Source organism: Parasteatoda tepidariorum, chromosome 2, assembly GCF_043381705.1.
Source record: "Parasteatoda tepidariorum isolate YZ-2023 chromosome 2, CAS_Ptep_4.0, whole genome shotgun sequence".
Taxonomy (NCBI): Eukaryota; Metazoa; Arthropoda; class Arachnida; order Araneae; family Theridiidae; genus Parasteatoda; species Parasteatoda tepidariorum.
Window position 1 is genome coordinate 26,539,035 of NC_092205.1, and position 15,066 is coordinate 26,554,100.

The 15,066-nt window shown below is 30.4% G+C and overlaps 2 protein-coding genes across 2 annotated transcripts in view; one reads left to right on the top strand and one right to left on the bottom strand.

The window, feature by feature from the left end:
• Nucleotides 1-585: 585 nt before the first annotated feature.
• On the bottom strand, nucleotides 586-1,898 carry LOC122272722 (uncharacterized). Its single transcript, XM_071188005.1, has 3 exons — nucleotides 1,337-1,898; nucleotides 778-1,176; nucleotides 586-716 (listed from the first exon to the last, which is right to left on the bottom strand). The coding sequence occupies exons 1-3, from the start codon at nucleotides 1,896-1,898 to the stop codon at nucleotides 586-588; spliced, it is 1,092 nt and encodes a 363-aa protein (XP_071044106.1).
• Nucleotides 1,899-5,600: 3,702 nt separating this feature from the next.
• LOC107443031 (uncharacterized) overlaps nucleotides 5,601-15,066 on the top strand; it is a 19,559-nt gene continuing 10,093 nt past the window's right edge. The window contains exons 1-2 of the mRNA XM_071177350.1: nucleotides 5,601-5,846; nucleotides 11,348-11,398. Coding sequence (XP_071033451.1) covers nucleotides 5,705-5,846; nucleotides 11,348-11,398 — 193 coding nt within the window. The 5' untranslated portion in view covers nucleotides 5,601-5,704. The remainder of the gene's footprint in view (nucleotides 5,847-11,347; nucleotides 11,399-15,066) is intronic.

The following is a 15,066-nucleotide window of genomic DNA, read 5'->3' on the forward strand; positions in this document are numbered from 1 at the left end:
GATGTACCGGCATATATATATATATATAGACTAGCTGTCCCGGCAAACGTTGTTCTGCCATATGGATTATTTCTAGAGTATGTAAATATATCTAATTTTTTGTAAGTGTGTGTGTATGTGGTATATGAGTGGAAGAGGCATGGAGCTCTGTAAACGATGACACACCAAATAACAATTTTTTTAATTTGTGTAAACTTTTTTTTATAAATATCATATATACATATTATTTCATATATACAATGAAAATATTAGTCAACAATATTAATCTCTTCGTGTAATGGAGTGTGCAATATTTTTTGTCATTCCATCTTTAGCTTACACAAATAAACTGGATGGTTTGCCCACTCGAGAGCATGCCACGTATGATTAATTGTCTGCGTGAAAGACATGGTGTGCTCAAATCTAAGACACAAACAGACATTGTTTGGCCTTGTCATTGCAAATGCCAATCTAATGGGGAACTGAATGCGTTTAAATTGAATTGGCACATCTCTGGGTATAATAGGGATTCGTGAAAGAAATACACTTTCACCTCGGAATTTGTCATTTAAAATAATGACTTCAATAACGTTGTTCATTAGTTTTTTAACGACTAATCTCGTGCCGCTTGCACAGGCGTGGTGGGTTCAAATTATGAAGCAAAATAACCGGAGATCCAACTTTGAGTACTAAATTAGGCGGTGGTATGCTTGGTAAATCCAATGAGTTTAAAAACTCTGTTGGAAAATTTGTAGCATCAATGGGATCGTAAACTGCATCAACGGATTTATATATTACCTGGCAATAACTGTTGTATCTTCAGATTCAATTCGTTGACGTCCACATTTTTTGCAGCTAAAATCGCCTTTTCTGCCAGCCACTCATGATGAATGTATTGTGTGTGTACATCGGGAAATATTAGGTTAATGAGAGCATCTTGTGAATCAATGATTGTGCAGAAATCGTCCGGTAATTTCATGCATCCATTCTCATCCTTAGTAACTTTTCCATCACCGATGTCTAACAATTGTTTTGAGAATGTTTCAGCAGATGGATCTTGAAGCATTTGGACGCGTATATTTACTTTTAGTTGAACTTTTTCAACATTACGCCACAGTGGAGATGATTTCAAGCAAGCATTGATCTCATCAGCGTACATTGAACGCGGAATGACGGGAAGTGTTCCTCTGAAATCACCTGAAAGGAGTAAAAAAATAATAAGTAATAATAGGAGTAAAAAAGGAGTAAAAATCGCCAAATAATTTGTCATTGTTTTTTATATCTTTCAATGTCCTGTTCAACGCCTCAAGCGAATGTTTGTGTGCCATAGTGCACTCATCCCAGATGATAATTTTACAGTGTTGAAACACTGTGCCCATAGACGATTGCTTTTTTATGTTGCACACTGCTTCTGGATTGCTTTGAATATTAAATGGCAGCTTAAATACCGAATGAGCTGTTCTGCCTCCATCCAATAAAGTTGCCGCAATGCCAAATGATGAAACGGCTAACGCGATGCCATTATTTGATCGTATTTCAGCGAGAATTAGCGAAATAATAAATGTTTTGCCAGTTCCACCTGGTGCATCCAAAAGAAATCCACCTTGTCCTGCCGAAATTGCGAGCATAATGCGGTCATAAATGCTCCTTTGTTCCTCATTCATTAGTGGAACATTGTGAGTAACAATCACTGCCATTTCTATCGTATTGTATTGAAGTTCACGATTCATGTCATTGTTCAATAAATAAGATGCACTTCGATTTGGAGAAGGCATACCGAAATAACTGAGTGGCAAGTTGTCAATAATAATGCTAAGATCCTCAATAGCAATCAGTGCTTCTTTGTACATAGCATCGCAGAATACTATCGTTAAATCGTTGCAACGTGTGCGATGTTGATACCGTATATCATCAGTCATCGAATCTTTGTGACTATCCCATAGCGTTTCTATACGGGCCGGGAAACATGTAGTTAATACTATAGCAAATAGTAGACGAATTTGCTTTGCAGTACAGTTCAATGCTACTTCAGCAAGCATACATTCCCACTGGTTGTCGTCTTCCACCAAGCCGAGTGCAAGGCATGCATTTTTATACGTTGAATGCTGATGTCCATCGACTTTTCGTATATCTTGAAATGACAATGAGCCGGTGACATTAACCAACAACAGTCGAAAATCGAAGCACTCCGTCTGCCTTGGATTGACTGTAAATACTCTCCCCAAGGCGTTTGATTTTAATAAACCGGGGCATGCATCAACCGGTGTGCCTTGCTTGCGGCGTGTTCATTTTTTTTTGTTTGAGCCCATGTGAAATAGTGCGGTACTTCTGAGTAGAGTAATGTCCGTGTAAAAGAACCAAAAGCATCCGCACGATTACACAATTCAAAAAATTCGGGGAGTGTAGTTTTTGGTGGATTTATAGCTCTGTCAATCGATGTCTCATTCGTGAAATATACTCTCTGACCGTTTTCAAGATGGATAGCTAAATGAATAATGGTTAGATCCCGTTCATGAATTGGGAAACCAAAGATACGCCAAACAGCTTCATTGGAGCTGATGTACCGGCCAATTTGGTACAGCGTTATTTCATCGTTGTTATTCACTGAAAGAGCAGTCACATTGGTATTTTCAAGAAATAAATTTCAATAAATAAATATCGTGATCAAGGCACAATTTATATCAAGGAAAGCAGTTATGATTGCTAGATGAAATTTATATTTTGTTGAAGAGGTTTGATTAGCCTTTACCATAAGTTGAAGATGTTAATGAGTTCAAGTTAGTTTCGATTCCATTAGTTGAGAGGTTGGATGCTTGAAGAAATTCGATGAATTTACTATTCGTTGAAGAGAATGTTGATTGGTGTTGTCGTCCATATATTATTCCAGTCTGATGTAGGCAAGCAATTATTTAACAAAAATCATAAATTGCTTAATAAAGAATCAGATTAGAATAAATAAAAATGTTTTATTTTTGAAATTTATGTGTAATGTTATGAAGCTCCAAAGCAAAAAAAAAAAAAAATTCATATAAATTAATTAATGTAGAAAATGGTGAGGCTGCAATGCCAAACCCCACAATGCACCTCCGTCCATCAAGAAATCAAGAATGCAAGTGTAATGCGTACGTTGAAATAGTTTTCTCCATGGAAAGTTAAGAAATCCGTATATTAGCTATCAATTGATTGAATTTAATGCCATGGCTCCTTTTCTTAGCCTTATGCATTCAAATGTGTTGGCAGAAAAGAAGGCGTGAGAAATCCTAACGAATTTTAATGAAATCAAAGCATTAGCAACCGTATAATGGTTTTCGATTTTATTATAATGCGTTAGGCAGAAGTAGAGGGAATCTGTAGAAATAGATTTTATTCTGCACTCAATTCAAGGTTATGGTATTTATTTTTATTTTATCCGTCGTTGAACAGCCGACCCAATTTTGGGTTTACGACAACTAATGTTCAACTCCGTAGCCTTGTAATTTTGAACCAAACCAGAAGACAAAGAAACTCCTGGATCAATACTCCCAGAGGTATTGATTTGTTATGCATGACTAACATTACAGAATAGTCCTTAAAGTATTTCTTGAGAAATTCAAGGAATTGTCAAAAACTGAAAGTGTCTTTTTCCATTATTGTTGGGTAGGGTATGGCAAAATACACGAAAAGTAAAATGAACATTAAGGAGCTCAAACTTTGGATCGTTCTCCTGATCAAACTACAGGAACCATATTTCCCGGATTGTGGCTACCCCGTATATTTTGGAGGTCAGAAATCCTAATCCGTCGAAAAAATTTATAAAGGCCGGGTAAACAATTAATTTTGGTAAGATTAAATCGATAAACAAATCTATTTCAAAGGTATGTTAAAAGAAAGAACGTAAAAATTGTCTGCAGTTAGGAAAAAAAATTAAATAAATAAAATTTCAGCGCTACACTCTAAAAGAATTTAAATGACCACTTTTCTTAAATGTAATTATCTACTGATTATCATCATTGTTATTACTTAAAAAGAAATAATAATGAAAGATAAAGTACAATATTTGTGACATATATATACCCATTTTTGATCCTTCTTTCTATTTCATTGCTTAATAAACTCTTGTGCCTTGACTTTATAAATCCAAAGTGAAGCTTGATGCTACTATTTAAATATTACGTAGGTTGTGACGTCACTTTTGTAGATGATGTCATTTTATTGAGATTCATAGTTTTGAAAGGAACTCTTTCATTTACGCCCGTATTCACCATTGACCCTAACCCTCGGTCAGAGTTCAAAACAGGTTTTATGAGAGCAACTCTAGGTTAGAGTCCAAAATTTCATTTCACCGTGTACGTAACTGCGAGTTACTCTAACCCAGAGTTAGAGTAACTGAAGATAGTATTCCCCGTTAGAGTAAACGCGCAAGCGCAGTAAACGAGTGTTTGCTTATTTACTTCGTTTTCTTCGTCGGTATTTTTTATATTTCTGCTCTTTTTGTTGCAAAATTTTAATTGTTCCGAATTTCGATTCTTTTTTTGTTTTTTTAACCTGAAGATTTCCTCGGTTTGAGCAACCGCGGATACGAAGAAGGAGATTTTTTATTTACTTATGTTTTCAAAAATAACACTTTTGATGTTCGATTGCTTATGTTCAATGAGGTCAATTTTTTCATTTGATGAAACTATAATTAATTTATATCTTTGCCTTGCCTTCAAAGAAATATAGCATACCATAATATTAATAAAATGAAAATATATTAATAAAATGAAAATTAAATAACATTTTTGATGTTCGGTTGTTTTTTTTATGTTCAATGAGGCCAATTGTTTTTACTAGATGTAACTATAATTAATTTATTTCAAATAAGTGCTTATTAATAAAGTCAAAATTAAGTAACACCTTTGATGTTCGGTTGCTTGTTTTATGTTCAATGAGATCAATTATTATACTACATGCTTGCTTTTTTTTATGTTCAATGAGGTCAATTTTTTTACTAGATGTAACTATAATAAATTTATATCAAATAAATGCTTATTAATAAAATGAAAATTAAATTTTCCTGAGTTAATATCTTCTATAGAAGATACTATATATTTTTCTCAAATTATTATAAGCAGTCGTTACAGCACTTAAATAATTTTTCACTCGAAGAAAAAAAAAAAAACAATCGTGGATAATAAAGATTGCGGCTACAATAATTCAAATGAATAGTGTGAGTAAGAAGATTCTAAATAATTTAACTAACTTTTATTTATTTTTTTAAAAGAAAAAAAAACAATCGAAAATAATCTGCTGAATATTTGGAAAAAAATAGGATCATTTGGAAAAGATTTATTGCTTAAAAGTATATGAAATTAAAATGCCCGTCTTTAGTTATAGTTTCTAATATATAGCCTGACTACTTTACGACATATGGGGCATTTATACAACTGATATATTTCCATTTACAATTATCTATATAATTAAATTTGTAAAGGCTTGATTTTCTTTAAATTTTAAAAGTTTTGGAATATTTGCTCCGATTATAACATTTTCCTTATCATTTATTGTTATCTTATTCACCATATCACCGACTGCTTTTCTCTCTTATCATCGGCAGAGAGCAGCACAATAATAGTCATTTATAACTTCTGAATTTAGATAAGAGATAGTCAGACGGCAGGGGAAAGGTGATTTCGACATTATTATTGAATATTGGAATCGGTTGTTCAGGGAAATCTTGAGCGGTGAATGTAACAAAATAAATGGAATGGGTAATAAAACAAGCAGAACGAGTAACATAAAAAATGGAATGGGTAACAAAACAAGCATAACGAGTAACATAAATAATGGAATGGATAACAGAAATCAAAATATTATAAGGCTTAAGGTTGGTGTACTAGGAGAAACCTGTGAGTAATGTCACTTTTTTATAATTGACAATGAAGTATTACTTTTTGCAATTAGAATTATGTCACTTTTTTTCTACTAGAAATTAACAATTCTTTTAAAAGTTTTAAAAAAAATATTAAGAAAGATAAAAAAAAAACAAGATCTTTTGTGCTCAAATGTACAGTGTGCAAAATAAAAAACGGACCACCCTGAATAACTTTTGATTTAATCCTCGGATTTTCACGCTCTCTGAATAAACATACCTTTTTTTAGACGGATTTGGATTTCAGATCTCCGAAATATAGGGGATAGCTGCAATTTTGGAAATATGGCCCCCATACTTTGATCACGAGAGAGGGCGAAAGTTTAGACACCCTTAATGTTAATTTCATTTTTTGAGTATTCCGCCATATCTTGAGAACTTTTTAAGCAAATTGAAAAATTTTTGTACACAAAAATTTGTTTATCCAATTAAAATTCCACTCAAAATATGACTTTCAGCACATATTTATTATTATTTTTTATTATTTAATTTGATAATGATTGAAGAAAAAAGTAGAATTGTAAGGTATAAAATTTTTTACAGCATTTAAAAGATGTAATTTTACATGGCAAAATACGAAATTTGAGTAACTGAGAAATCGAATTTTAAAATTCAATTTCTCAGGAATTACTTGACCGATTTTGCTCAAATGTTGTATTTTGCTGTATAAAATTACATTCTTAAAAATTACGTAATATCTTATATTCCCTACAATTAAAATTTCTTTTGACCATATATATATATATATATGGGTGATTCTTTCTAAACATAACAATTCAGACCAAAAAATTTCTTCAAATTTAAAGTCCTCAAAATAATCTAAAATTTTTTTTGTATACTTCTTTAGTTACTCTTATTAATATCTTACAGACAGCAGTGTAATTTATTGACATTTGCTCAAGAAAGAAAAGAAAATAGAACTTCACTAAATCTTGAATGCCAGGAAAATGACATATACGCTTAGAAGTATAAAAAACAGTCATTTTGAGCTAATAGTAAGTAACTCAACTTAGGCTTTTATGTTAGATGGATCATAAATTGCTTAAATTAATTCTTTTTTCCAGTGTAGGAAGAATCAAAAAAATTTTTGTTGCTGATATGTACAGAATAAAATTGTGTATAATAATCAATCATTAGATAAATAAATAACTTTGATAACACTCAAGCAAATTACAATCTTACATAAACTTGGTATTAGGTTAATATTTGCTTTCCTTCCTTACAGTATTAGCAGTTAAAAAAAAATCTGGTAACACTTCAATGTTCTGGCATTCATAAGCCAAGAAAATGACAGCCAGGATGATGACAAATTCACCATTTTATAGCATATAACTTTAATTTAATTTAATATTTTGGCCTAAGACGTTTATATTCTGCAGAAAACAACAGGATTTCTTAAAATAACTCAGATAAATCTATGTAGTTTATGTTATGAATGATTTCAAGAAGCCAGGAAAATGACAACACAAAAACCTACTCACCTTGAAAAAATTTTTGAAATAGATTTTGAACCCGAAAATTGGTTCTTTATTCATGCAACAAAACATGTTCATATAGGAGGGCATCTGATCAATCTATTAACATAAGATATTGATTGCTGACACTATCTATTTTGGTTATAAACCACTAAATACAAGTAGCCAGGAAAATGACAGATTTTCTTGGGACAAACAAATTATCGACAGAAAAAATTATCTTAAACGAAGTTTTTGCAAATAATACCCTCTGCGTACATTCTAGAAATACTTACACCGGTTGAGATAAAAAAAAATTAGATATTGAAAAATGTATGGGAAGTTTTGAAGCTAGTTATTATTGGAAACATTGTTTGGGACATACCAGGAAAATGACATTTTGAAGTCCAATTAAATTCTTTAACTATACGAAACAGTCAATGTGCAAAGTCATTTTAAATGCTATTTATTAATTTTTTTGCTATTATTAATAATATTTAATGTAATGCTATTTAGTAATTTTTTTTAAAAAAAAAAAGTTCTTTTAGTATTATAGTATTCGATCTTGGAGCAAGGGACAGTGAATTGTCATATTTCGTGAGAATCACGCATATATATACGTGTCGCTGTTAAATAAAATAATAAGAAATATTGACTGAAAGTTATATTTGCATGGAATTATTGTTGGATAAACGATTTTTGTCATTATGTGCAAAATTTTTTCATTTCGCTTAATAAGTTCTGGAAATATGACGAAAAACGTAAAAAGTAGAATTAACATTAAAAGGTTCAAACTTTGGATCGCTTTCCTAACTAGACTGTGGGGACTATATTTTTTAAATTACAACTACCCCCTATATTTTGGGGGTCAAAAATTCGTAACTGTCGAAAAAAGTTATTTATACTAAGTACGTTTGCGAGTCTAATTTCGTAATTTAAAATACCGTCTTCACTAATTAATTAACATATATTTCAGGTCACCTCTTCGATAATCATTAAAATTGAGTCCTAGAAAATGAAGATCCGATCATTAGATCAAAAGTTATTCAGGGTGGTCCATTTTTTTTCTTTTTTTTTCTTCTTTTTTTTTTCTTTGTGCACTGTACATAAAACTCTTTTGAAGATAATGACAGCTATTAAACCGATAAATTGTATAATATGAGTTTAAATACGTAAAGAAGATCTAGATATCTTTACCTTGCCATCAGCCTAAAATTAATAAAAGTTTCTTACACGTATATTATTTACTTATCCTTTATTTTACAGTATTTACCGGAAATATATATTAATCTCCAAAAATTTGTCTGTTATTATTACGTTTTCACTTTTGACTATGGTTTAAGTTAAAGGCTTAAAAATAAAATATCTAAACTCTAAACACACTACATTTTAAAGCAAAAAATAAGCTTTAAAATATAATTTACCTCAAAAAATTAAAAGACAGCATAAGCAAGTAAATGAGCATTTACGTTTAAAAAAAAACTTAAAATTAGTCTTTCATTTATTTGACACGTTTAATTGGTAATAAAAATGAATTTAGCTTGCCAATCAGTTTCTTTAGCCCTAGATAAAAGATTTCGGCTAGCCTAAAAAAGTACTAAAAGCTATTATTTTCTTATTATTGACATCCAAGAGTTGAGACTTAACTTGAAGCCAAATAAATAGTTTAATGAATAAACACATTTAATAAATACTGTTAACATTAAATTAGAATTTATATAAAATGCGTTTTAGTTAAATTTGGCAACAAATAATTGTGATGGGTAAAGCGCAAAAACAAAGTAAACAAAATAACTAGAGAATAACTAGTCCTTTTTTTAGTAACTAGTTCAATTCGAATATAAGGATGAAAAGAATAACTAGTCCAATTTCGAATATAAGAATAAATACAAACTTAGAGTTCATATATAATAAGTAATTTAAAAGTTCATAAAGTAATTTAAAAATGAAGAATGCGTGCTTGACGTCATGTCATTTCATTACTCCTCTTCCAGTAAAAACCTCATTCGAATGTGTCGAGAAATTTAGATGGAACTTTATCAGGTCTCCCAACACTTGATGACTTGTACGAAACAGCCTTCTTAACGGTTCGTTAGAAAAAGTAACCATTTTCACTTTAATATTTGGAGTAGCCCATTTATGAATGACTGGTGACTGTGAATAATCGAAGAAGTGTTGCTCTTCAAGTCTGCAGACTGCTTCAAATGATTTATAGAGATGTTTCTGGAATTGTTAATGTTCTAATATTTGTAATTTTTAATGTTTTGGGGAAGTTCTTCAAGGGTCCAATTATGTCAAGATTAATTTTGTCGAATCTTTCTAATGTTGGTAGATTCCTCCCAAGTGATTTATATACGTGTCGCTGTATCTTGGAACTTTGACGAGATAGACAGGTCTTAATGCATTTCTTGACATCCTTGTACATCGAAGGCCATGTAAACTTCTTTGACACTAACTGTGTTATTGCTCGAGCTCCTTGAGAACATAGATTACTTTTCGAAAACAATTGGAGGCATATATGGTTGTTGTTTTCGGGATGAAATATTACAATATAAGTAGAAATACATACTTAGAGTTCATAAATAATAATAAAAGCAGAAAATAACGTGATTTATGTCTTAAATGTGTGTACTCAGATATGTAAAGTAAGAATGTTTGGTTGAGCTATCCGCTGTTTTTGCTCAACTCTCATCTCTATTGGATACAAGGATTATGTGTTGTCTGTATTTTCGAGTTGTCACTCACACAAACATTAACACTCATAGTACAAATTATAGTATCGCGAGGATTGTCATAAATGTATAGTTATACTTTCTGTATCAATCTAATTTCTACATTGATATTTCTTTACCCAAAATAAAATGTAACATGATTCACAATAATATCGTATTCAATTATCGTTTTGTATAATATTCACAATATTGTCATATTCAATGCACAGATGTGTATTATCCATTGCCGGCGACCTGTGTACATCAGAACCTGGCGTTGTCTAATATAAATAATAGAATAGAATAGAATAGAAATAACAGAATAGAAAATAAATAATAGAAGTAGCTATTGATGAACTTTGGCTTCATAGTACCAATAACTTATAAGTACATTATTTTAAAAAAATTATGATAATAATACCTTTAAAGGATCCTTTGTATTATTATCCCTTAAAGGACCTTTAAGAAATTATAATATAAGGGATCCGATCTTCAATGGTTTTTTGGAAAATATCTCCGATTGGTAGTTAAATTTATGTTTTAAAGTATGTATCATTCTTTGTTTTATAAAACTGATTTAAAGTTATTTTCCGTACCACTACATGTAAATGTATTTGAAATGCCACTTAGTTCCAGCTCTCTCGTGATGAGCCTCTCAAAATTTTCGCAAAATTACCAAAAATTATGATTGAAAGATTTAGCTTGTTGTTTAGACATAGAAATAGTTTTTAATTTTCTAACACTCGTAAAACGCCCCTAGCAACAATTGGCTAATTAGGTTCAAAATTTGGTCGATCCTGTAATAGCACGCACTGACTTACCAATATTGGAATGTCTAGATTTTTTTACTATTTGTCCTAGAATGGCCTATATAGGACCTACATTGGCTAAATAATGGATATAACATATCAGGAGAATCTGACAATTCTATATAGGACCGATACTGGTTGTAAAGTGGCTGTAAAATATCGGGTAAATCTGAAAATTCTATATAAGGCCAGTATCGGAAAAATAAAGGCCCATGGAACCCTTACTGAACCAAGATTGATGAATATTGGCCCAGTGAGGGCCCAAGTTATTTTGTTTCGAGGAACGTAGTAGTCAGCCCTGATATTATAAAGTTTAGGAATTTTAAATTCGTGACCAAAAAGCAATTAGTTATTATTATTAATAGTTAGTTTTAATTTGCTTAAGTATTAGAGTTTAATTAGACTGCATGAATTAAACATTTCTATTTAGCTCTTAGTTTCGCTAATTTGTTTTGATAAGCAGGAATAATTTATTTATTACTCATTATTTCTTTTAAATTTCAGTCGTAGGAAAAGCATGTTTGGTTCGAACATATATCACTGGAAAATTCGAAGGTAATTTACATGAAAATTAATTTTTGGTTAAGCATATTTTTTACCACGTTTATATTAACTTGCCTTCATGTATGTCTGTTCGGGTGGTATTTTGTTATCGATTTTAAATTAACTTCCCGACTAGTTACAGACTTCAAATTTGGCACATAGTTCAGAATTGGATGACAATGCATGAAAATGAAGAAAAAGAAGACATACAAAGTAAAATAAAATTAAAGAAAAATTAGTATTTTCGCGAATGTCTTTTGTTATCGATTCGATTATTTTAAATTAGTGTCACATGTCAGTTGAAAAATTTTGTGCACAGTGAGTGAAAAAATTGAGATTTTGAAAGTGAGTACAAAAAAAAATCAAAGTAAAAAATAATATTTTTAAAAACCACGCTTCTGTAGTAGAGAATAATAATTAAAAAATTTAAAATTTGAAAGACGAAAAACGTGGGGTGCATGAAATACATAATAGTATATATACACATACATATACACATTTTCTTACTTATACTCATGCACAGCCACATACACAGCCACATATACATCCACATACACATGCATACACAAACATATTCCACATCCACATTCAGATACAATTACAATTACAGATATATACTATACTCATATTCTCATGAGCACGCATACACACACTAATATAACATTACTGTTATGAATTTCATAAGCCTCACGTTTTCGTTTTTCAAATTTTTATTTTTTAATTATTATTCTCCACTACAAAAACGTGGTTTTTAAAAATTTTATATTTTACTTTGATTTTTTTTTAAAAATTAATTTAAAAATATTTATTTTAAAATAATATGTAGTTTAATATTTTTATTGTCAAGTATGATACACTTATTTTTTTTAAAAATAATATTCAGGAGAATGTATGTTAATTGAATGTACTGAGCAATAGTATCATTTGCGTGACGTATGAAAATTCGTTAGAATTCACTTTAGAAGAATAATTTATTGTACAGTAAAAAAAAAGGTTTAATTTTGACATCTAAAAAAAAAATTCTATCCCTCGAAAAACTGCTAAGAAAGTGATAAAAACTGCTGATATCTTGAAATTTAGTCAGCTGAAGAAGATTATTCCTATTTAAAAAAAATGTACAAGTTTTTCACAAACCTCATCAAATTTCTTGATCACCCTACATTTTAGAGAATTTTGAAAATAGAGATGAGATGAGCCTCACAGAGCTTACTCTTCAAAAGATACAAGGCTTCCGCATCAGTAAACTGAATAAGTTCAAATAGATCTTTTTTCTGACTAATAAACTACTCAAAAATTTGAGAATTACCTGAAAATTCAGGTGTACTAAAATTAAATTTACTTGAATAATTTACCCCCGCATAAATACATTACAGGAGCACGGTGCATTATTGTAACGCCGGTAGCAGAATTTTCAGAATCAATTTGCAGCACTTCATAATTTTAAATTTGTCTGCTCCGCTAAAATAGTCGGATTGAGACTTTTATTATAAATATTAGGCTTACTTTAGCATAAGTGCGGGAGGAAAGAAAGAAAAAAGGAGAAAAAAACGGACCTCACTGGATAAACTTTTGGTTTAATAATTGGATCTTCATACTCTAGGACTCAATCTTAATGGCTCGAAGGGGTGACCCCAAATTTGCTAATTAATTTATGCAGACCATATTTTAAGTTACGAAATCAGACACAAAAACGCATTTTCTCTGAATAAACAACATACTTTTTTTTCGATGCATTCGAATTTCTTACCCCAAAATATTGAGGGTAGCCGCAATCTAGGGAAACATGGTCTCTATAGTTTAGTCAAAAGTGCTCTCCAAAGTTTGGACCAATTAATATTAATTTCACATTCTGCTTATTTTACTAAACCGTAAGGACTTTTTAACCTAATTTTTGCACACAATTTTAAAATTCGTTTATCCAAAGATAATTCCATGCAAAAATTTAAATTTTAGGAAATATTTTTTATTATTTTATTTAATAATGGTCGAAAAAATTTTGTATTGTACGCAATTTCTTACATTATTTTACAGAACATAATTTTACACGGCAAAATACAATATCTGAACAAAATCGGTTGAACTGTTCATGAGAAATTGAATTTCAAAAATTTCAGGTATTTAATATTCGATTTCTCAGGAACTATTCGACCGATTTTGTTCATTTTTCAAGCATTCTTAAGTAAAATAATGAAAATTTATAAATTTAACTCGAAGTTATTCTTTGCATTGAATTATCTTTGGATAAACGAAATTTATAATTATGTGCAATAATTTTTCAATTCGGTTAGAAAGTTCTCGAGATATAGCAAAATACGCAAAAAGTAAAACTAAGGGATGCGAATCGCTCTCCTGCCCAAGCTATTGAGACTATATTTCCCAGATTGAGGTTACCCCTATATTTTGGGGGTCAGAAATCCGAATCCGTCGCAAAAAAGGTATGTTTATTCAGAGAAAATACGTTTTTCGTAACTTAAAATATCATTCGCACTTATTAATTAACATATTTGAAGTCACCCACTGGAGCTACTAGGATTGTGAAGCCATGAAAACGATACGAGCCGATCATTAGATCAAAAATTATTCAGGGTGGTTTGTTTGTTTTTATTTTTTGCACACTGTACAGCAAAATTAGTACATATGAAGTCGAAAAAAATTATACACAAAATGTCGTAAAAAATTTGTTATTTTAATATTTTAAACTAATTATACGGTCTTAAATAGATGAATAATTGAATATTTGAAAGTTAAAAAAATTGGCATCTTTTTACAATCTAAAAGTAAACAACGAAAAGATTCCCGAGTTAGGTTCCTTTGTCCTGCAATTAAAAATTATTTGGAAATTTTGTAAGTCATCATTTTTCTTTCGATTATATATCTGCAAATTAGCTAAAAAAAAGTTTTACTATAAGGACTTGAAACAAATAGTAATTGAGTAGGGGAGAGTGGGGTCAATTGTAACATTTTTTACTTAACTGTTTTTAACTAACAAAAAATCCAATATACAGGGTGTTTATAAAGTCCCGGACAATTTTTGACAGTCGTGCACTTGTTACAATTGTCCCCACTTACGGGGTCAAATGTAACAGTTCATAAATTCAACTAAAACATAGTTATTTTTTTTATCATAGTTGAGATATATTTTTTTATTGATCAGAATAGTAGTGATATTTTAGGAGTAAAAATAATAATGAGCAGAGACCTAAAGGGTTAAACTTTTAACTTTAAGCGGTTAAAAATTTTAATTTATGCTGTGAAAGGTGACAAATAAAATAATGCTCATGCAACATGATATAAATGATATAGGAAACTATTGGTGGTTCTTAAAGAGTTAAGTAATGGTTTGTAAACATAAGATTATTTATTTTCAGCTGTTACAATCGTCCCTTTACTTATTGTTACAATCGTCCCCAAGGCGCCATTTCAGCTTCATTTGTTAAAAACAATGCTAGTTAATTAACAAAACTAGTCTTTTTTCTTTTGATATGTTAATTAAGGTGTCCACTTACATATTCGGTTAATAATTTTTATTTGTTTAAACAAAATTAATTTGTTACAATATAATATTCTAATACCAAAAAAGTACTTTTGTAGCGTGAAAATATCTTTTGTGATGTAACTCTTTCAAAAGTACATAAAAATGGTTAGAGCAGGAGTGTACAGTCGGCAAAAAAAAAAAGATA